The sequence below is a fragment of the Hyla sarda genome, chromosome 1 (genome assembly GCF_029499605.1).
Source record: "Hyla sarda isolate aHylSar1 chromosome 1, aHylSar1.hap1, whole genome shotgun sequence".
NCBI classification, from domain to species: domain Eukaryota; kingdom Metazoa; phylum Chordata; class Amphibia; order Anura; family Hylidae; genus Hyla; species Hyla sarda.
The window spans coordinates 595,333,487-595,357,126 of NC_079189.1; the positions used below are offsets into that span (position 1 = coordinate 595,333,487).

A 23,640-nucleotide genomic window follows, 5' to 3' on the forward strand; every position below is an offset into this window, starting at 1 on the left:
GGTGCTGGCTGGGAGAGGTGACAGCGGGAGTTACCTCTCGGAGCATATGTCCTTCAGAGCTCCGCGGTATTCTCCCGTCCCGTTCTGCTGCCTTACGCATGCCGGCTTTCTTATTCGGTCACCAGTCTCAGCCGGCAGCCAGTTCGTTACACACCTCCTGCGGCTCAGCTCTGCATGCTGGGTGCTTGTTTGCATACTGGAGGTATTATAGTCTTGTAGTTCTAGGTGTAAGTCTTAGTGTCAGTACACGTTGTCTACTGGTCAGGACGCTTCGTTAATGTGTCACTGATGTCCCTGCTGTGTATTTCACTGGATGACGCGTTTGTTCCGCAGTTGCTTCTCATATACCTAATCTGTTTCATATTCCATGTATTTTACACTGTTGCTCCTCGTATCTACACTTCGGCCGTATACATTGGTCCGTATTAGTCATGTTTTAACTCATGAGTCTGTTAGTTCGTTAGTTGTTTTAAAAAAAAAAATATATATATATATATATATATATATATATATATAATATATATAATATATATATATAAATAAAAAAAAAATAAATAAAAAAAAAAAAATATATATATATATATATATATTCTATCAAACTCACATTCCTTCTGCATACGCTGCTGATACACTGCCACTATATGCTCCGCTATTTGTCTGGTACTATAATTCTGTTCTCACATGGTCAATTTGCCTTCCGCTGTTTCGCCTCTGTCTTCATGGTATTTATTGCTTCATGGTATTTATTGCTAGTCGTAGTTATTTACTTTGCTCATTGTTTGGTACCGTTTTACTCTAACTTGTTGTGGTAGTGAATAAGGCGGTTGTTCCTAAATTAGTTTGCCTGGCTTGTAGCATGGTCTTCAATGTGCGCTGCTGATTTATTGTTCCTGTGCTCCTATGGTTACTCTTTTACCTGGTTAAGTGTTTTTGTCATGTTACTAGCTAAATTCTTCGTCATAGCCTCACTAAGCGCCTTGTAGGTGTTGATCCACACCTGTACCTATTCAGTTATGTGGTGGGTTTACCTTTGCCATTATTCTTGTTTTTACATTTTAGTTTTTCTCCTCGCCCTTACGTAGTATTGTGCCTTACAATCGTTTCTCATTTTCGGTCAAGCGGTGTATTTACGTTGGTTTTCCTATTTTCAGTTTATTCGCAAGATGTCTACCTCCTGCATTAGACTATCGCCTTACTAGCTCAGTAATGCTGTGTAGCTGTCTAGGCTCGAAGTTCATCTTTACGCTACTTCGCTGTCCTCGGCCCGGTCGCTTTTAGGTAAAAAGAGATAAAAGAGTATATTTGGAATTTTGCATATATGTATATAGGTGTTAATTTAAAGTTTTATGTTCATGCAAGTTGTTTTTTCTTCCCCCAACTCGCCCTTTGGGGCTCGGTTCGTGTCCTTTCCACCGACTCAACTCGTCTTTGGGTCCTCGTGTGGATCTGCCTTAGCCTGTGTGTTGTTAAGTTATATGCCTGTGTGTTTTATTCAGCAGTTGTCCACGCACGCTCTTGTGGCTTAAACGTCTGCTGTCGTGAACTTCGTGTTGGCTTACCACCCTCGGTACAGGTATGTGCAGTCCATTTTTGGGTTAGTTATAGTAAACATTCTCTTCATACGGTTCTCCTTTGACTCGCAGTGTTCATCCTGGTGGTCTCGCCTCGCTTCAGCTTCTACGTTGTTCCAGCCTTTCCACCGACTCAACTCGTCTTTGGGTCCTCGTGTGGATCTGCCTTAGCCTGTGTGTTGTTAAGTTATAGGCCTGTGTGTTTATTCAGCAGTTGTCCACGCACGCTCTTGTGGCTTAAACGTCTGTGAACTTCGTGTTGGCTTACCACCCTCGGTACAGGTATGTGCAGTCCATTTTTGGGTTAGTTATAGTAAACATTCTCTTCATACGGTTCTGCTTTGGCTCGCAGTGTTCATCCTGGTGGTCTCGCCTCGCTTCAGCTTCTACGTTGTTCCAGCGCCTGTTCGTGTCGAGATTGACCGTCATAACTAGTGTTGCTCACGAATATTCGCAATTCGAATATTATTCGCGAATATCGCAAATTCGCGAATTTCGCGAATATAGCGCTATATATTCGTAATTACGAATATTCGTTTTTTTTTTTTGTTTTTTTTTCACAGTACACATCACAGTGATCACCCCTCTCTGCTTCCAGCTTGTGTGGTGTAAAGAAGGCTGTAATACTACTGTGTGAGACTGGCGCGAAAAAATTCGCATATGCGAAAATTAGCATATGCTAATTTTCGCATATGCGAATGTTCGCGTATGTTAAATTTGTATATGCTATTATTCACATATGTTAATTTTCGCATACGCGAATGTTCGCATATGCGAAAATAAAACAAGAATATAACGAATATGCGAATATTCGCGAATATATGACGAATATTCGTCCATATATTCGCGAATATTCGCGAATTCGAATATGGCCTATGCCGCTCAACACTAGTCATAACCCAGTTGTCAAGGTGCGGTCTGTTTTAAGCTTCAGGAAGCCCAGGTATTCATGTCTTAGTTCGTTACCCATCACGTCCTTGGGTGTACTCTTTATCCCCTGCTCATCACGTCTTTGGGCCAAGGGGTTCGTTAGTCACGAGTAACTTTACGTGTCACGCTGTTAGCATGTGTTTAGTCACCACTCGGTACTCTTCACTTTCTAGTCTGATTCTGTGGTGGCAGTGGTTTTGGTTTCCGGGTTAGTCTTGCTCTGACAGGTGTATTTCGTTTTTGGTTTGTTCCTTGGGTCAGGATTTGATTGTTGTATATCTAATTTTCAGAAATGTCTCACGCATCAGACATTGAAGATGCAGCTTCTGTTCTGGACAATGTCGCTAGAACATCGGATCTGGGTAGCGTCCCATCTCTTCATAACTGGACCATTCCTAAACTGACGGCTGAACTCGTCCGCAAAGGCATCCCGTTCCCAGCTACTGCCCGCAAGGCGGAACTTTATCGCTTATTGGTCTCTGAGCACTCGGGACCCTGTGATCAAGCAGGCCCTAGCAGTGAAGAAGTGTCCATGCAGACACTCAATACGTCCATCTTGCAGTTGCATACGTTAATTAACTCGCTGTGCTCTAGAGTTGATACCTTGGAGTGTAAGAGTTCGGAGGCTCCCGCTCCGGCCCCAGTGGTGGGTTCGACTTCGGCCATTCCACACACTTCCGTTCCCCCTCAGGTTTCTGCTACCCCGCAGGCTTCAGTATTACCGGTTGGACTTAATATGCTCGTGCCAAATGTCGCGCCAGCTCATTTTATCCCGACTAATCTGAAGAAGGACATTCTTGATGGTAAGGATGTTAATCTCGCTTCCTTGCTTATTGCATCGCATGATGTTTCCGAGAATAAGACTATTGCTTGCGGTGAGGTGTCGGTTATTCTGAAAGCAAAAGATGTAAGGTTAAGTCGCAAGCTTACACTAGCTGAATTCAGTATGGCGTTCGCCATTTATCGTGACGTTTTATGCTCAGTCAAGCCAGAAAGACGTGAAGAGCTTGACATGTATCTGTACAAAGTCACAGAGTTAGCTCATAAATATGGTGGGTTCACGTTTTATGATTATCATAAATCATTTTCAGCTAAGGCGGCGGCAGCTCTAGTGCAGTACAACTATACAGTTAATTGGGCGTTGGTTGACACCGAGATTTTCTGCAATCATTTTGCAGGTCTTAAAGCCCCCGTTTGCTCTCGGTGTCAGTCCATCGCCCATACCACTGAATGGTGCAATACTATTAATTCCCCATCCGAGGTAAATCCCGGCACGTCTTCACCCACATTTCAGCCTAGGAATCAGAAACACCCGGGCTTGATTGACAAGTTAGGTAGGCCCATCAAGTATCTTGGTAAATCTCAAATTTGCAATAATTTCAATTTTGGGTCTTGCAATTATAACCAGTGTAGACTTTTACATGTCTGTGCATTCTGTTTCAGGGCCCATCCTAAGGCCAGTTGTCCACAGAAGTCGAAAGCATGACTAGCAGTGATAGACGTGTTGTGTTTAGAACATTTTCTTGCTGATCACCCAGATAAGAATTTTGTTCAGTTTTTGATTAATGGATTCCGGTCAGGTTTCCACACAGGTTTCATTACTTTACCCTCTGCTACGTATGAGTGTGACAATTTACGTTCTGCTCTAAAGGACCCTAGGGCTGTAGATACCCTGATACAAGCTGAAATAGACAAGGGTTTTGTTATTGGTCCGTTTGATGAGCCCCCCTTTGACGTTTGGAGAGTAAGCCCTTTGGGGTTGGTGGCTGGGAAATTCAGTAATAAACTTCGTACACTGCACACACACCTAGTTTAAACTCTCTTATTCCCGCTGAAGAGTTCTCCCTGAAATATGCTTCCATAGATGAGGCAATAGCGGTCATCCTGAGCATGGGCGGTAACACGTGGCTGTCCAAGATCGATATTTCCGATGCCTTTAAGCTCCTGCCCATTATGCCTCAGCTATGGAAGTGGCACGGTATTAAATGGCGCGACAAGTATTATTTTGCTGTTAAGTTAACTTTCGGTTCCAGGAGTAGTCCTTGGTTATTTGATAAATTTGCGCAATCCCTACACTGGCTCCTGGAAAACAGGTTTGACTGTTCCCATGTCATCCACTACTTGGACGACTTTTTGTTTATTGAGCCAGGTAACGTGCGCCCCAGGGACTTGACAACCTCGTTAGCAGTGTTCCAGCAACTGGCGGTTCCGGTGTCAGATAAAAAAGTTGAGGGCCCTTGCAAGTCACTGACTTTCTTAGGTATTGTTCTAGACACACAGGTCATGGAAGCCCGATTACCGCTCGACAAGCTCTCACGTATTAGACAGACCATGCATGATCTTGTCAAATCACCCCGGGTGACTAAGGTACAGCTGCAATCCATTCTCGGCATGCTGAACTTTGCCATGCGTGTAATTCCACAGGGTAGGAGTTTTGTTTCCAGGTTGTTAGACGCTATGAATTCTGTGCCTGGCCAAAGCGACGTAGTCATATTTGATAGACAAGCGATTGCCGATTTTGCTATGTGGCATACGTTTTTGACTAACTGGAATGGGGTATCCTTTTTCACCCCTGGTATCGATAATGCCTCTCCTTTAGTTTTTTCCGATGCTTCCTCCTCAGTGGGTTTTGCAGCCATTTGGGAGAATCATTGGTTGGCCAGTGCTTGGCCAATTGAGGTATTTCAGTCTCCGGGTTTTAGCAGGTCCTCAGCATTGTTTGAGTTGTACCCTATAGTTGCAGCTGCCAGTGTGTGGGGTCACCTATGATTTAGGAAGTCAGTACTGTTCGTTTCTGATAATGAAGCTACGGTGTATATTCTACTTAAAGGTAGATCCTCGTCCCCACAGGTTATGTCTTTGATGCGTAAACTAGTATGGTTATCGTTGTCACATAATTTTCACTTTTCTAGTGCTCATATAAATGGTATTAGGAACACGGCTGCTGATGCACTGTCTAGGCTCAATTTTCCACTTTTCTTCCAGGTAATGCCGGAGGCCGATCCATCAGGATGCATGGTTCCAGCGTTCCACGATTTGATTTTGAACTAAATGTCTATTTGTCTGTAGGTCAGGACTTGATTAATAGTTCACTTTCCCGTAACACTCAGAAAGTTTACCGTACGGCCTTTAATCTGTTTACTAAGTTCTGTCAGTCTCACCCGCATAACGATGTCCTTTCAGTATCTTTTATTTTAGCCTTTATAGGGTTTTGCCACTCCTCCTTACGGCTAGCATATAACACCATAAAGATTTATTTGGCAGGCATACAACACTTTGTTACTTTGAGGTTCCCGGATCGGGCATCATTGTTTACATCGCATGCAGTTAAGGCTGCCCTTAAGGGGGTTGCCAAAAGTAGAGTACCAAAGCCTCCAGGCCGGCAGCCCATCTCGGGGTCGCTGTTTAGGGAGCTGGCAGATGCCCTGGATCACTCCCCGTTTGGTTTAGGTAATAGTTTAACGCTAAAAGCTGCCCTCTTCTTAGATTTCTATGGCTTTCTGAGGCCGGGCGAGTTCACGAGTAGAACTAGTAACACACCATTTCTCAAGTTGGGGCAATTGCAGCGAGCCACGGATCATTTCACTCTCGTTCTGCACGACACTAACACATCACTTCCCGGTCAGAAGGTGTACGTCAAATATTTCAAAACCTCTCACAAATGGTGTCCGGTCTTGGTTTTTAACTCGTTACTTGCTCTTCGTGTTCATGACAGTCCAGAATGCCCTTTTTTGTTGTTTAATAACATTGCTCTTACTTCCTCAGTTTTTGTTCGTTATTTACGTGTTTTAGTTAAATCCTTAGGCCATGATGCTTCGGTCATATCCGGTCATTCTCTACGCATAGGGGCAGCCGCGTCTGCCTCTCGTCATGGTGTTCCTGCTCATGTTATCAGGAGGTTAGGTCCCTGGAAGTCCAGTGCGTACATGCGTTATGTTCCAAACCCCAAATTGGAGATGCAGTGTGCTTTTGAATCGCTTGTGTTGTAATTACTAATAAAGCTTGTTTTGATTTCTGAGTTGCCCGTTTGGTTTGAGTTTTGCCCTCTTATTTTACAAGGTGTACCCTTACGCGGCAGTATATGGCACAGTTCAGACTGCCTAGCCATAGTTGAGTTAGTTTTAAGTAGGTAGGCTCGCTATTTGTAGCCCCGAGCACAAGTGCGAAGGTTAATTGACTGAGTCACTTAACCTGTGTTTGTGGGAGGGGCGGTACTTGCGCTTAAAAGCCGCGGCTCCCTGTGTTCAGTGCGCCGCGGCTCTCGCGTTGTCCCACCCTGCCCTCCCTTCTTTTCTTTTACTTCTTCCAAGGTATGCCCTCTTATTTTACAAGGTGTACCCTTACGCGGCAGTATATGGCACAGTTCAGACTGCCTAGCCATAGTTGAGTTAGTTTTAAGTAGGTAGGCTCGCTATTTGTAGCCCCGAGCACAAATATATATATATATATATATATATATATATATATATGGATTATTTTACATGCTTTTAGACGGCAATAATTTATGATGATTGATAGAGCAATCAAAACTATACTTTATCATATTCATGTATATTTACTGTTTACCATTCCTTTTATGTACATTTGTTGAAGAGTACCTCTCATGATCTTGTTAAATGTTATAATCCTCTCAGTTCACTGCTCCCATCATGATAAACCACCCCCTGCCTTTATTTTTATTATTTTTTTTTGTTTTCTACCTTTATATTGCTCTGTATTTTCTGCTCAGTCTGTCAGATTCACGGACTGGGAAGGCGCGTTCCCCAGCAGGCGTGACATCATCTGAAGCCATACAGGGGAGAACTTCCTCCCTCACTCTGCTACACACAGCCCAGAGCAATTCGGTGTGAGATGAGCTATGATTGGATAACACTGCACACACCCCCCTCAGCATTTCCTGCTTTTGGACTTCTGCCAGGCCAGCAGGAGTCCAAAGTCTGTGCAAAAGATGTGGGGGGGGGGGGGGGGGGGGGAATGTTCTCTGGACAAACAGGGAGACACCTAGTGACAACTTTTTTAAAACTAAAATAAAACCACTTCCATTTCTTCTAAACAAAGTACATTAGAAAGATTTTTTTTATTTACCATAAGGAGTGCAACAGCAAAAATTTGTTTTAATGAGAGTGCCCATTTAGGTGAATATTTGTTCATCAAATAATGCCCCCTATCTGATGCCTTCCTAATTCAACATTAATGCAGTCAAATGGGGAGGAGGGGGGGGGGGGGGTGCTTGAGTGTCTGCTTCTAGCATCACGTGGCGGAAGACCTGAAAGTTCAAGAGAAACAATGCATCAGTGACCGTATTCTTTTTGCCTTTAATGTGCACGCAATCATTGTGAAACTTAAACCTGAGTGCAAGTCTTCTAAGGATGGACATGACCAACCAAGACCTGGATCTCCCTTTACAAATGATCTTGCAAGTAGCCATGTTGTCTGTGAAGAACATCATCGTCTTACCCATCCATTGAAGCCCCCAAGTGGGCAGAACTGTAACTTTTTTGACTGTCACTGGGAAGTTTAGTTTGTTGAAGATGTCAAAAAGTGTGTTTATATTTTTGAGGGGGTTCTAGAAACAAAAAATCATCCAAATAATGCAGCACTTGGGAGTAATAATAATAGCCCGGGACTGCTTTGAGAACCAAATGTGAGACAGGTAGCAACATAATACAGTAATACAGTCCCTCTGATTTAATCCAATGCTACAACCACAAAGTGGGGTGGATTGGCAGGAACTTAAAGGGGTTCTCCGGAGGAAAACAATATTTTTCAAATCAACTGGAACCAGAAACTTAAACAGATTTGTAAATTACTTCTAATAAAACATCTTAATCCTTCTAGTACTTATCAGCTGCTGTATGTCCACAGGAAGTTTAGTTCTTTTCTGTCTGACCACAGCGCTCTCTACTGACACATCTGTCCATGTCAGGAACTGTCCAGAGCAGGAGAGGTTTGCTATGGGGATTTGCTCCCGCTCTGGACAGTTCCTGACATCAACAGAGGTGACGGCAGAGTGCATTGTGGTCAGTCTGGAAAGAACTACACAACTTCCTCTGGAGCATACAACAGCTGATAAGTACTGGAAGGATTAAGATTTTTACATAGAAGTAATTTACAAATCTGTTTAACCTTTTTGGCACCAGTTGATTAAAAAAAAAAAAGGGTTTCCACAGGAGTAAGCCCTCATCGAACTGCTATAGGGTGCTAAGATAATAGTCGTACATACAGTCTATATAATGTAACACTATAGCGCCTAAACAATATACAGAATTCAAATAATTCTCCCACTACAATGCCATTCACAAATAATACCGTCATACAAGCTCAATGTAACACCTCTTTGTTTGCTTTTATATTTTGTCTTGGATATAGGTCCAGACTGGTTTTGGAAGAACTGGAAGTCATTATTGGGGATTTCAGACACATGATGTCATGCCTGATATTGTGAGCATGGCAAAGGGAATTGGTAATGGATTTCCGATGGGTGCTGTCGTAACAACGGAAGGTATGCGATATATATGATACACTAAAAAGATTCATTCCCAATTAAGTCAGATATTTTTAAGTGACATCTGCTACTGAGAAATGGGTAAAAGCAACTTGCATTACATTGTACCATTACTACCAGGCTGTACATCACTAATTTTTCAAAAAGAGTTAAAGCCTGACATGTTGCTGATAGGCTCATAGGCTTAAAGGGGTATTCCACCCCTAGACATCTTATCCCCTATCCAAAGGATAGGGGATAAGATGTAAGACCCCGGGATCCCCGCTGCGGCACCGCGCTATCATTACAGCACAGAGCGAGTTCGCTCTGCACGTAATGATGGGCGGTACAGGGGCCCGAGCATCGTTACATCACGGCTCCGCACCTCGTGATGTCACGGCCCGCCCCTTTCAATACAAGTCTATGGGAGGGGGCGTGGCGGTCGCCACGCCCCCTCCCATAGACTTGCATTAAGGGGACGGGCCGTGATGTCACGAGGGGCGGCGCAATGACGTCACGCTGCTCCGTCCCCCGTATCGCCCGTCATTACGCACAGAGCGAACTCGCTCTGTGCTGTAATGATAGCGCGGTGCCGCAGCGGAGATCCCGGGGGTCCCCAGCAGCGGCACCGCGGCGATCTGACATCTTATCCCCTATTCTTTGGATACGGGATAAGATGTCTAGGGGCGGAGTACCCCTTTAATTGGGCTCACTGTAGTCGAATTGTGACTATGTTCAATTCATTTCACAAAATTGCAATGTAGAAACTGTATGGTTTTCAGTTGTCTAATAATTGATTGAGGACAACTGGATCTTTATAGGGGTTTATTACAAGCTATACATATCTAAAATACAAAGGGGAATCCTAACTAATTAAGGGATTGGGATACATGGAAAAGGGGTTGGTTATAGGAAGGAGGTGAGAAGTGCTCTCTCTCTCTCATCATCTTGTGAGTAACCTATAAATTAGTCATCCGCACTCACACAACCCATACATTGCCCATCCCAAGACATCTCCATAGCCAATCAGAACAGTTGCTTGATGATCTGCAAACAATGTTGTTAAGTGCCATACTGCAGGTGGTTCACTTTCATTGGAATCTGTTCTTGTCCTTTGATGACAGTATTCCATTGTCCTATCAAATTTATACCGGTGTGTCCAATGTTAGTTTCCAACATGCATACTGAAAGTGTGGGACTTCATTGTTCTATTTTTTATTTCTTCAGAGATTGCCACTTCCTTTGCTCGTTCCCTGCATTTTAACACCTTTGGCGGGAATCCTATGGCATGTACGGTCGGCTCAGCTGTTCTGGATGTAAGTTTAGCGCAAACCTGTCATTTCAAAATGTTTTTAAAAATCTGCATGGTTTTGTTAGATTATACTAGTTAGCTATTTCTCTCCATTTCGGAGGTAAGACCAGAGCAGCATGCTAGTAGTACACACGCAGGGATGTCATTTTCTTAGTTGTCTGGCCAATCACAGGACTGCACCCACTTTTCTCAGCTATGCCATAACATATATGTCACGATTCGGCTTCCAGGTAGTGGATCCTCTGTGTCAGCGAGGGATTGGCGTGGACCGTGCTAGTGGACCGGTTCTAAGAGGCTACTGGTTTTCACCAGAGCCCGCCGCAAAGCGGGATGGTCTTGCTGCGGCAGTAGCAACCAGGTCGTATCCACTAGCAACGGCTCTACCTCGCTGACTGCTGAGAAGGCGTGGGACAGAAGGACTAGGCAGAGGCAAGGTCAGACGTAGCAGAAGGTCGGGGGCAGGCGGCAAGGTTCGTAGTCAGGATGGGTAGCAGAAGTTCAGGTACACAGGCTTTGGACACACTAAACGCTTTCACTGGCACAAGGCAACAAGATCCGGCAGGGGAGTGCAGGGGCAGTGATCTGATATAGTCTGGGAGCAGGTGGAAGCCAATTAAGCTAATTGGGCCAGGCACCAATCATTGGTGCACTGGCCCTTTAAGTCTCAGAGAGCTGGTGCGCGCGCGCCCTAGAGAGCGGAGCCGCGCGCGCCAGCACATGACAGCAGGGGACCGGGACGGGTAAGTGACCTGGGATGCGATTCGCGAGCGGGCGCGTCCCGCTGTGCGAATCGCATCCCCAACGGCCATGACAGTGCAGCGCTCCCGGTCAGCGGGACTGACCGGGGCGCTGCGGGGAGAAAGACGCCGTGAGCGCTCCGGGGAGGAGCGGGGACCCGGAGCGCTAGGCGTAACAGTACCCCCCCCCTTAGGTCTCCCCTTTTCTTTGACCGGTAACTGCCTCCCCTGGGATGAGGACACCGGGAAAGAATGGAGGGTTTCCTCAACGGCAGGCAGTACAGCAGGAGTGGGAATGGGGAGGGAGGGCAGAGGGCGAAGCCTGGCACGGGGCAGTGTGACACCAGGACGGGGGCCATGAGGAGGCACAGAGGTTTGCCTGACGGGACTGGGAGGGGGGGAGAGGCACTTCCTATGGCAGGCAGAGTCCCAGTTCTTTATCTCCCCGGTGGTCCAATCAAGGGTGGGGGAATGAAGCCGGAGCCATGGCAGACCGAGGAGGACCTCAGAGGTACAGCTGGGGAGAATGAAGAACTCAATCCTTTCGTGGTGGGGTCCGATAGACATCAGGAGGGGTTCTGTGCGGTAACGCACGGTGCAGTCCAATCTGGCTCCGTTGACCGCGGAAATGTAGAGCGGTTTGGCGAGACGGGTCACCGGGATGCTGAATTTATTAACAAAGGACTCCAAAATAAAATTCCCGGAGGCACCAGAGTCCAAGCAGGCCACGGCTGAGAGGGAGGAGTTGGCTGTAGGAGAAATCCGCACGGGCACCGTGAGACGTGGAGAAGAAGACTTAGAACCAAGAGATGCCACACCCACGTGAGCTGGGTGCGTGCGTGCGTTTCCCAGACGTGGAGGACGGATAGGGCAATCCACCAAGAAATGCTCGGTACTGGCACAGTACAGACAGAGATTTTCTTCTCTACGGCGATTCCTCTCTTCCTGGGTCAGGCGAGACCGATCCACTTGCATGGCCTCCTCGGCGGGAGGCCCAGGCATAGACTGCAAAGGATGCTGTGGGAGAGGTGCCCAGAGATCTAAGTCTTTTTCCTGGCGGAGCTCTTGGTGTCGCTCAGAAAAACGCATGTCAATGCGGGTAGCCAAATGGATGAGTTCTTGGAGGTTGGCAGGAGTCTCTCGTGCGGCCAGCACATCCTTGATGCGACTGGATAGGCCTTTTTTAAAGGTCGCGCAGAGAGCCTCGTTATTCCAGGATAGTTCAGAAGCAAGAGTACGGAATTGTATGGCGTACTCGCCAACGGAAGAATTACCCTGGACCAGGTTCAGCAAGGCAGTCTCAGCAGAAGAGGCTCGGGCAGGTTCCTCAAAGACACTTCGGACTTCAGCGAAGAAGGACTGGACTGTGGCTGTGGCAGGATCATTGCGGTCCCAGAGCGGTGTGGCCCAAGACAAGGCCTTTCCTGAAAGAAGGCTTACTACGAACGCCACCTTAGACCGTTCTGTAGGAAACAAGTCCGACAACATCTCCATATGCAGGGAACACTGAGACAAAAATCCACGGCAGAGTTTAGAGTCCCCATCAAATTTGTCCGGCAGGGACAAGCGTAGGTTAGGAGCGGCCACTCGCTGCGGAGGAGGTGCAGGAGCTGGCGGAGGAGATGGTTGCTGCTGTAGCAGAGGCAGAAGTTGCTGTAACATGGCGGTCAACTGCGACAGCTGCTGTCCTTGTTGGGCAATCTGCTGCGATTGCTGAGCGACCACCGTGGGAAGATCAGCGAGACTTGGCAGCGGCACCTCAGCGGGATCCATGGCCGGATCTACTGTCACGATTCGGCTTCCAGGTAGTGGATCCTCTGTGTCAGCGAGGGATTGGCGTGGACCGTGCTAGTGGACCGGTTCTAAGAGGCTACTGGTTTTCACCAGAGCCCGCCGCAAAGCGGGATGGTCTTGCTGCGGCAGTAGCAACCAGGTCGTATCCACTAGCAACGGCTCTACCTCGCTGACTGCTGAGAAGGCGTGGGACAGAAGGACTAGGCAGAGGCAAGGTCAGACGTAGCAGAAGGTCGGGGGCAGGCGGCAAGGTTCGTAGTCAGGATGGGTAGCAGAAGTTCAGGTACACAGGCTTTGGACACACTAAACGCTTTCACTGGCACAAGGCAACAAGATCCGGCAGGGGAGTGCAGGGGCAGTGATCTGATATAGTCTGGGAGCAGGTGGAAGCCAATTAAGCTAATTGGGCCAGGCACCAATCATTGGTGCACTGGCCCTTTAAGTCTCAGAGAGCTGGCGCGCGCGCGCCCTAGAGAGCGGAGCCGCGCGCGCCAGCACATGACAGCAGGGGACCGGGACGGGTAAGTGACCTGGGATGCGATTCGCGAGCGGGCGCGTCCCGCTGTGCGAATCGCATCCCCAACGGCCATGACAGTGCAGCGCTCCCGGTCAGCGGGACTGACCGGGGCGCTGCGGGGAGAAAGACGCCGTGAGCGCTCCGGGGAGGAGCGGGGACCCGGAGCGCTAGGCGTAACAATATAGTTGTCGTAAGTGCATTGGACTGAACAGGTTGGCCCTATTCTGGAGAATGATCTGAAGTACAGCACTAAGCCACTACTGAAGAGGGTTATTAATGCACTGGGTTGGCATGTTGCTATGTGAGATATGAAAGAAACAGCAGCACAGCAAGGAAGGGGTGATACTACGCACTGAACTTTTGCTGCTTATAATGATGATAAGCCTGCAGATTAAAAGGAGTGGTTGGGAATTACATTTAGGAGGCATAGAACAAGATCATTTCTGCCCCCAGGTCCTTTGTTCCATCTTGCTTCTTCTGTTACTAGATACAGATTGATTGTATCAGGCAATGAACAGCAGACTGCAGACAAGTTAGACATCTAGTGGCCAAGACTTTAAAGCTTTTTCAGGGATAAAGTCATTTTATTTGTAAATGAAGAGATTTAAAAAAAATCACATGGAGGCAAGTTGTTTTTAAAGGATAGTGAAAGTATTTGGCCGCCAAAAGGTGAGCAAAGTACCAAAATTTTTTCATTTTTTTGCATTGTAGCAATATAGCATTTCATGTTTGATCTGTATCTTTGTGCTAGCAGTGTGCTGCTGTATTCTCCTGTTTATGACCATTTAAAGTAGGGAAGCACCGAAAGGGAAATTTTGGGCCGAAACCAAAAATTTAGGCTCTGCTTGGCCGAAAACCGAAACCAAAAATGCTTAGCCCCCCCCTTTTTTTAAATATAGTTTATGTTACATTTTATTACTTTTTGCATTTAATTTTGTTTGCAGTTTATGCCGTTCATACGACAGGATCAGAAACAAAATTATTTCCGATGTCCATCATTACAGGCAGATGTCGGCTGCTGATTGCAGCAGGCATCTCCTGGTTATGACCCAGACCTGACCCGTGGCTCCTGTCATGTCCTCACCCGATCCATGATGTATGTGTATCCTATGGGTCGGGAGAGGATTAAGCCACGCCCACCAAAATTATCAGCTGAAATTTCATTCAGCCAAAAATGCCGAAAGGGGCATTTTCGGTCGATAATCTTTGGCGGACGAAATTTCGGTGCAATACACTTTACATACAGCAAGTGACAATTTTTTTAAATCCCACTAAACTTCATTGCGAATTTTGTTAGGCTGGGTTCACACTACGTTTTGTACTTACGGACCACGTTTTTGCCTGCAGTTGGGAAACCGCATACGGCCGAAAACGCAGCCGACCGGAGGCTGCGGTTCACTCCGGTCGGCTCATAGACATGCATTAAATACGGTTCCCCTATACGGCTGAGTGCGGGCGCCGCGAGTAACCCCGCCCCCCCTCCTCCCAGCCGTATACGGGAACCGTAAGTACAAAACGTAGTGTGAACCCAGCCTTACTCCATTAATCTGAATTTCTTTTATTTATGATTTACTATTGTTTACACAACAAAAGCTATTTTTATTATGAAAATACAGTGACCCCCGACCTACGATGGCCCCGACATATGATGAAATCGACATATGATGGCCTCTCAGAGGCCATCGCATGTCGATGTCAGTATCGACATATGATGCTTTTTTATGTCGGGGCCATCGCATTAAGTGCTATCTGGCAGCGCCAAATGCTTAAGCTGCTGCCGGATAGCAGCTTAATGTTCCCCGTGTGGTGCGGCAAGTATTACTTACCCCTCCACGATGCTCCGGGGTGCCCTCCGGGTCCAGCTCTGGTCTTCCGGTGTCTTCTCGGCCCTCTCCGATGACATCCATAGGAATAGGAATGGTGTACGCAGTGGCGTAATGACGTCGCTACGCAGGCCCAGTAAGGCCTTGCGGAAGACAGAAGAGTACTGGAGAAGACAGAAGAGGACCGGAGAAGACAGAAGAGGACCGGAGAAGACAGCGGAGAGCCCAGCGGAGGCCGGGGTCACCATCGGGAGCATCGGGGACACCATCTCGAGCGGCGGGGACAGGTGAGTACAGCTTCTTATACTTTACATTGCACGAATCCCTCAACATACGATGGATTCGATAAACGATGGCTTGTTTGGAACGAATTACCATCGTATGTTGAGGGACCACTGTAGATGTTTCTTACTGCTGCCAGTGTTACACAAGACCAAATATTTATAAAGTTGTGGAAGTACATGGACCCCTGTCCACAAGCTATAACCATGTAATTGCAGGTGAGTCCCCTGGCTGTGACCACAATCTATGCTGGGGACATGTAACAAAACTTAAAGGGGTTATCCAGGAATAGAAAAACAGGGCTAATTTAGGTCAAAAACTGCTCCCCGTCTGTCTCCAGGTTGGGTGTGGTTCTACAGCTCAGTTACACTGAAGTTAATAGAGCCAAGTTGTAATACCACACACAACCTGGAGACAGATGGGAAGCAGTTTTTGAAATAAATTAGTTCTGTTTTTCTATTCCTGGATAACCCCTTTATGATCAATGGGGATCAACACAGAAATGATTTTGGTGATCACTCCTATACATTTAGGATAATAGTCACTAAGCCAGAAATAAAGTGTTTGCTAGATGCAACCTGAAGTACCACAACCTGCACACTATAGAGATCATCTATTCCAAATGGAAAATCAGATCACAAGTGTAGAAACATTAAAGGGGTACTCCGGTGAAAACCTTTTTTCTTTTAAATCAATTGGTGGCAGAAAGTTAAACATATTTGTAAATTACTTCTATTAAAAAATCTCAATCCTTCCTGTACTTATTAGCTGCTGAATACTACAGAGGAAATTCTTTTCTTTTTGGAATGCTCTCTGATGACATCACGAGCACAGTGCCCTCTGCCGACGTTATTATAATAATAATAATGCTTTATTTATTGTTGTCCTTAGTGGGATTTGAACCCAAGTCCCAGCACTGCAAGGCAGCAGTGCTAACCACTGAGCCACCATGCTGCCCTTAGCATTCATCTGCTATGCACGGTTGCTAAAATGGACTGAGATGTCTGCAGAGAGCACTGTGCTCGTGATGTCATCAGTGTTCCAAAAAGAAAGGAATTTCCTCTGTAGCATTCAGCAGCTAATAAGTACTGGAAGGATTAAGATTTTTTAATAGAAGTAATTTACAAATATGTTTAACTTTCTGCCACCAGTTGATTTAAAAGAGAAAAGGTTTTCACCGGAGTACCCTTTTAATCAGAGTGAGGATAGCTGTCCATCTGTTCTTCTCTATAAAAGGACAGACATGAGTCAGGTATATGTCATTGATTATAGTGCCTTTTTAGGTTAAGATGTTCTCCTATTTGCCCCCCTAGGTGATTGAAGAGGATGGTCTACAAGACAATTGTAACACCGTAGGAACCTATTTGCTGCTGGAACTTTCCAAGCTTCGGGATAAGTTTGAAATTGTTGGAGATGTTCGTGGGAAAGGGTTAATGATCGGTGTGGAGCTGGTGACAGATAAGGTATGAAGGATTTGTTATAGCATGCAAATATTTTTCAGACAGAAGTTGATACAATCGTTCACTGCTTTTTAGAAAAGGTGTTTCTGCTTTATTTCGCCTCACAAGTTATAAAGGCTCCATTTACAATTAGAGGGGGGGGGTCGTCCAATTTAAAAGGGCCCAATATCAATGAGCTATTCATTCATTTCTAACAATAATTTATTTTCCCTTAGTCCTAACAGCAGCACAGGTATTTTACACCCTGAGAACTGGTAGGACCCAATGAATATTTGTTGAAGAAAATAGCCAATAAAAAAAGTAGAATTAACTAATGCGCAACTGTCCTCATTTATTACCCCCGAGACTACCTCAATGTTGTTACAGACGACCATATAGTGAGTCTAACCATACCTTTATGGCCGCTCTTTCCAACTTATAAAATACTTTTATACAGTGGTCAGCGCTGACAGAGAGGATAGGCATGGTGGCGGTGGAGCTTTGCCAACCCCAAGCCAAGCCTATCCTCTCTGTCAGCGCTAGGACCGCTGTGTAGGAAGACACAGCAGTCCACAGCGCATGCGCCCCACCCTGCTTTAATGTACGGTGACCCCCCCGACCTACGATGGCCCCGACATATGATCAGTTCAAGATACGATGGTCTCTCAGAGGCCATCGCATGTTGAAGGCAGCATCAACGTACGATGCTTTTGTATGTCGGGGGCCATCGCATAAATGGCTATCCTGCAGCGCAGACTGCTTCAGCTGCCACCGGATAGTCGTTTACGGTGCCCCGTGTGGTCCGCTGACGATCACTTACCTGTCCTCGGGGCTCCGGCACATCCTCTTCGGGATCCCTGCATCGTCTGCGCTCTTCTCTAACGTCATCAGGTCGCTGCGCATGCCATGCCATCATCCAATAGGAGCGGCGTGCATAGCAACGTGATGGCGGTGACAGAGAGCGAGGATGCCGGGGAAGCAGAGGTCTTGCCGGAGCGTCGGGGACACCCCAGGGACGCGGCGACTGCGATGGACGGCGACATCCAGGGCAGCGGTGACGCGTGAGTACAACCTTGAATACCAGTGGTCTTCAACCTGCAGACCTCCAGATGTTTCAAAACTACAACTCCCAGCATGCCCGGACAGCCGTTGGCTGTCCGGGCATGCTGGTTGTTGTAGTTTTGCAACATCTGGAGGTCCACAGGTTGTAGACCACTGTCCTATACTTTACATTGCAAGGATCCCTCAACATACGATGGTTTCAACAAACGATGGTCCGTTTGGAACGGATTACCATCGTATGTTGAGGGACCACTGTATCTAAATATATATATATATATCCACTACAGTAGGATGATGCATTACATAGTTTACATTGAAATTAATGGGTTGTAGATTGAAGGGATCAGTCTTCGAGAGGGAGGCTAAAAGATTAGGACCACTCAACTTCCTAAAGTTTCTCAACAATATGTCTGAAAATGGGACCTCAAAACCCCAAAAACCCTTTTACAGAATTAAGATTTCATTTATTTTTACTTCTCCAGAAAACCCGACAGCCGCTCCCTGCAGAAAAGCTGAATGTTATATGGGAGAACTGCAGAGACAATGGGGTGCTATTGGGAAAAGGAGGACTTTACAATAACGTAAGTTTATTTTTTGAACTGCTCCTAATTTACAAGAATAAGGGATACTTGGGTTACCTTTAGAGATGAGTGGCATACTTGGGTTACCTTTAGAGATGAGCGAATTTACAGTAAATTCGATTCGTCACGAACTTCTCGGCTCGGCAGTTGATGCCTTATCCTGCATAAATTAGTTCAGCTTTCAGGTGCTCCCGTGGGCTGGAAAAGGTGGATACAGTCCTAGGAAAGAGTCTCCTAGGACTGTATCCACCTTTTCCAGCCAACGGGAGCTCCGGAAAGCTGAACTAATTTATGCAGGAAAAGCCATCAACTGCCGAGCCGAGAAGTTCGTGACGAATCGAATTTACTGTAAATTCGCTCATCTCTAAAGGTAACCCAAGTATGCCGCATAATAACAGCACTTGCAGTGTCATCAACATCAGGGCCTGCATAGTGCCCAAAGAATGCCCACCATAAACAAGCATCAGCCAAGCAGCATAGTGCATATTATGTCTCTATAATGGTTGGTGCTCATTTGTGGTGATCCCCTGCTTCCTATTACACATTCACATAATGAAATTATAGCATTTTGTCAATCTGCTTTGGCCTCCAAGGAGAGCCCACAGTATTCGTAGCTATACAGTGACCCCCCGACTTATGATGGCCCCGACATATGATCATTTCAACATATGATGGCCTCTCAGAGCCCATCGTATGTTGAAGGCAGCCTCAACATATGATGCTGCTGTGTGTCGGGGCCATCGTACAAACAGCTATCTGACAGCACTGACAACTTCAGCAACTGACAGATAGTTGTTTAATGTCCCCGTGTGCCCCGTTCTGCCTCCTGTTACTCACATGCTGTCCTGCTAACTCATACAGGCTTCCACTGTGAGTTCTGTGTAAGCCCCGCCCCCCCAGTGCAGCCATAGCCAATAGCCTGCAGCATCTTGCTGCAGGTATCCAATGAGCTGCTGGCTGCCCTCCCCTTCCTTTCCTATAGAGCTGTAGTCGGCAGGATGGTAATGGAGGACATTCTGTCCCCCCTGAAGGTATTTAAAGAACTGTACAGTACTGTATGCGATGTCACACATCACATACAATACATATACACACTATACACCCCATACATCAATGTTTCCCTATCAGTGTGCCTCCAGCTGTTGCAAAACTATAACTCCCAGCATGCCCAGACAGTCAATGGCTGTACATGCATGCTGGGAGTTGTAGTTGTGCAACAGCTGGAGGCACCCTGGTTTGTTAAACACTCCCCATACAATGGTCATCCCAGAACCAATTGGCACTTTCCCATAGAGATATGTATTCAACATACAATGGTTCCGAGGCCCCAGAACCAATTACCATTTTTACATAGACATATGTACTCGACATATGATGGTTTCAACATATGATGGTTCTCCTGGAACCAATTAATATCATATGTTGAGGGACCACTGTATAGCTCTTGTTGTGCACTTAGAATATCTACGCAGTGAGCTTCCCTTAGTGAGTCTCTTTTGGGGGGACTTACCTGCTATACAAGGAGTCAAGAAATCTCGCACACTTCCAGGTAATCTAAGAGAAAAAAAAAATAGACACTAGATAGACACTTCTGGGGATGCATGACACTGGTTCACATTGACACCAGAGCAGGCAATATTAGGCTTGGGTCACACCCCAATTTGTGCATCTGAGGCATAGATATACATCTGATGCTTGTTCTATTATTCCACGTTTGTTTTTATTTTCTAATTGTTGATTTTGTAAACTTTATCTTCCTTACACGATTACGGGGGGAGCCCTGTGAGCAGCATTTCAAAGATTTGCTTTACAGCAGCTAAATAAACCTTAGTCAAAAAGTAACTCTTTGGATTTTATCAGAGATTGTTGTGGGCATCTTCTGTGGCCTAAGCAGCAAGGGGGGGAAAGGTGAACTGTCCCTAGAGCTGGGCGGTATGACCAAATATGTGTATCGCGGTATTTTTGTAACTTATGGCGGTTCCACGGTATATAACGGTATTTCTTTCACCACCACCCCCACCCCAAATCATGTTACCCGCGAGCGCTGTTCTGCTCCCCCCCCCCCCAATTAATTATGTACTACTCACATATGTCACCCGTAAGCACTGCCCCTCCTCCTCTTTGTTGGGGGCCGCCGGCGACAGAACTCTATACTGTACGCCAATGGTTTCCAATCTGCGGACCTCCAGATGTTGCAAAACTACAACTTCCAGCATGCCTGGACAGCCAACGGCTGTCCGGGCATCCTGGGAGTTGTAGTTTTGCAACAGCTGGAGGTCCGCAGGTTGGAGACCACTGCTGTACGCTGTATCCCTATGCCCGGGCTGCAAAAGATAAAGAAAATAAACTTAAACTTACCTACGTCGGCCTCACGCTGGGGACGGGAACGCAGGACAGCCATCAGCCTATCACCGGCCGGAGCGATGTCCCTCCCCGGCCAGTGATAGATTAAACGCACTGTCATGTAAGAAGCCGGCCAGAGCTTCTTACAAGACAGTGGGCTCAGCCTATCACTGGCCGGGGAGGGACATCGCTGCGGCCGGTGATAGGCTGACGGCTGTCCGACGTTCCCGTCCCCAGCGTAAGGCCAACGTAGGTAAGTTAAAGTTTATTTTCTTTATCTTTTGCAGCCCGGGCATAAGGATACAGCGTACAGCAGTGGTCTCAAACCTGCGGTCCCACAGCTGTTGCAAAACTACAACTCCCAGCATGCCCGGACAGCCGTTGGCTGTCCGGGCATGCTGGGAGTTGTAGTTTTGCAACATCTGGAGGTCTGCAGGTTGGAGACCACTGGCGTACAGTATAGAGTTCCTGCGGCCCGCAACAAAGAGGAGGAGGGCAGTGCTTGCGGGTGACATATGTGAGTAGTACCCCGCTGGGCTGATAATTAATTGGGGGGGAGCAGAACAGCGCTGGTGGGTAACATGATTTGGTGGGGGGGGAGCAGAACAGTGCTGGCGGGTCACATGATTTGGTGGGGGGGGAGCAGAACAGTGCTGGCGGGTCACATGATTTGGTGGGGCGGAGCAGAACATTGCTGGCGGGTCACATGATTTGGTGGGGGGAGCAGAACAGCGCTGGCGGGTCATATGATTTGGTGGGGAGGAGCAGAACAGTGCTGGCGGGTCACATGATTTGGTGGGGGGAGCAGAACAGTGCTGGCGGGTCACATGATTTGGTGGGGCGGAGCAGAACATTGCTGGCGGGTCACGTGATTTGGTGGGGGGAGCAGAACAGCGCTGGCGGGTCATATGATTTGGTGGGGAGGAGCAGAACAGTGCTGGCGGGTCACATGATTTGGTGGGGCGGAGCAGAACAGTGCTGGCGGGTCACATGATTTGGTGGGGCGGAGCAGAACAGTGCTGGCGGGTCACATGATTTGGTGGGGGGAGCAGAACAGCGCTGGCGGGTCACATGATTTGGTGGGGAGGAGCAGAACAGTGCTGGCGGGTCACATGATTTGGTGGGGAGGAGCAGAACAGTGCTGGCGGGTCACATGATTTGGTGGGGGAGGAGCAGAACAGGGCTGGCGGGTCACATGATTTGGTGGGGGGAGCAGAACAGAGCTGGCGGGTCACATGATTTGGTGGGGCGGAGCAGAACAGTGCTGGCGGGTCATATGATTTGGTGGGGAGGAGCAGAACAGCGCTGGCGGGTCATATGATTTGGTGGGGAGGAGCAGAACAGCGCTGGCCGGTCACATGATTTGGTGGGGGGGAGCAGAACAGCACTGGCGGGTCACATGATGTGGTGGGGAGGAGCAGAACAGCGCTGGCGGGTCATATGATTTGGTGGGGGGGGGGAGCAGAACAGTGCTGGCGGGTCACGTATGATTAGTTCCCCCATGTGGGGACAGCACAGCGCTGGGCTGATAATTAATTCCCAAGGGGGAGGGGCCTAACCGGTATTGCGGTATGGGAAAAATTCATATCGTGCAGCCCAAAAAATTCGGTATTTGGTATGAACTGGTATACCGCCCAGCCCTAGGTGTCCCCATCACCTATTATCAATGGTGGATAAAGTAAAAATTTCCTTAAACTCTCTTGACAGATATTCCGTATTAAGCCTCCAATGTGCATCAAGAAGGAAGATGCAGATTTTGCGGTGGCGGTGTTAGAGGCTGCAATAAACAAATACCTGGATACAGCGGCCTGATGAACCAGAAGACAACAAATCCAGGACTATAAACTATTTACTACAGAGAAAAAAATGATGAATCATCTTATTAGGTTTAACAAACATTCTCATTGTGTCATTTTACACATTCTGCCCCTGGGCTAGATCATTGGTTGCCATAGACTGCCATAACATGGCTAGAGAATAATTCTGTAATTGTAGAAAAATGTTATTAAATTTTGGAATAATTCTTCTTTGCCCGTCCATAGAGATAACGCGGGGCACCTGCACTGGTGTGTTTGGTTATGAAACATGGCGCAAATTGAATGCTACTTTATTTTAAGATGCATGAGAGAGAACAAAGTAACGTAGCATTCACCCTTTGTAGCATGCAAAAGCGGAGGTAACAATCACATATAATCCAAAATATGTCTCTCCAATCAACAGTAAGTAATGTAATACAGTCAATACAACTCCTCCTAAAGTGCCTTATTGGTATAAAAACAGTGCTATAATAAAAATAAAAATAAACTTGATAGTGTTACGCCGAGCGCTCCGGGTCCCCGCTCCTCCCCGGAGCGCTCGCAACATCCTCGCATTTGCAGCGCCCCGGTCAGACCTGCTGACCGGGTGCGCTGCAATACCTCTCTCAGCCGGGATGCGATTCGCGATGCGGGAGGCGCCCGCTCGCGATGCGCATCCCGGCTCCCGTACCTGACTCGCTCTCCGTCGGTCTTGTCCCGGCGCGCGCGGCCCCGCTCCTTAGGGCGTGCGCGCGCCGGGTCTCTGCAATTTAAAGGGCCACTGCGCCACTGATTGGCGCAGCTGGCTTAATTAGTGTGTTCACCTGTGCACTCCCTATTTATACTTCACTTCCCCTTCACTCCCTCGCCGGATCTTGTTGCCATTGTGCCAGTGAAAGCGTTTCCTTGTGTGTTCCTAGCCTGTGTTCCAGACCTCCTGCCGTTGCCCCTGACTACGATCCTTGCTGC

The 23,640-nt window shown here is 47.2% G+C and overlaps 1 protein-coding gene across 3 annotated transcripts in view; it reads left to right on the plus strand.

The window, feature by feature from the left end:
* Window positions 1–23,131, plus strand: part of AGXT2 (alanine--glyoxylate aminotransferase 2) — an 81,961-nt gene extending 58,830 nt beyond the window's left edge. For all 3 annotated transcript variants that reach the window (XM_056546696.1, XM_056546715.1, XM_056546705.1), the window contains exons 10-14: window positions 8,871–9,003; window positions 10,213–10,301; window positions 16,764–16,913; window positions 18,434–18,532; window positions 22,583–23,131. In XM_056546696.1, coding sequence (XP_056402671.1) covers window positions 8,871–9,003; window positions 10,213–10,301; window positions 16,764–16,913; window positions 18,434–18,532; window positions 22,583–22,687 — 576 coding nt within the window. In that variant the 3' untranslated portion in view covers window positions 22,688–23,131. The remainder of the gene's footprint in view (window positions 1–8,870; window positions 9,004–10,212; window positions 10,302–16,763; window positions 16,914–18,433; window positions 18,533–22,582) is intronic.
* The last annotated feature ends 509 nt before the right edge of the window (window positions 23,132–23,640 follow it).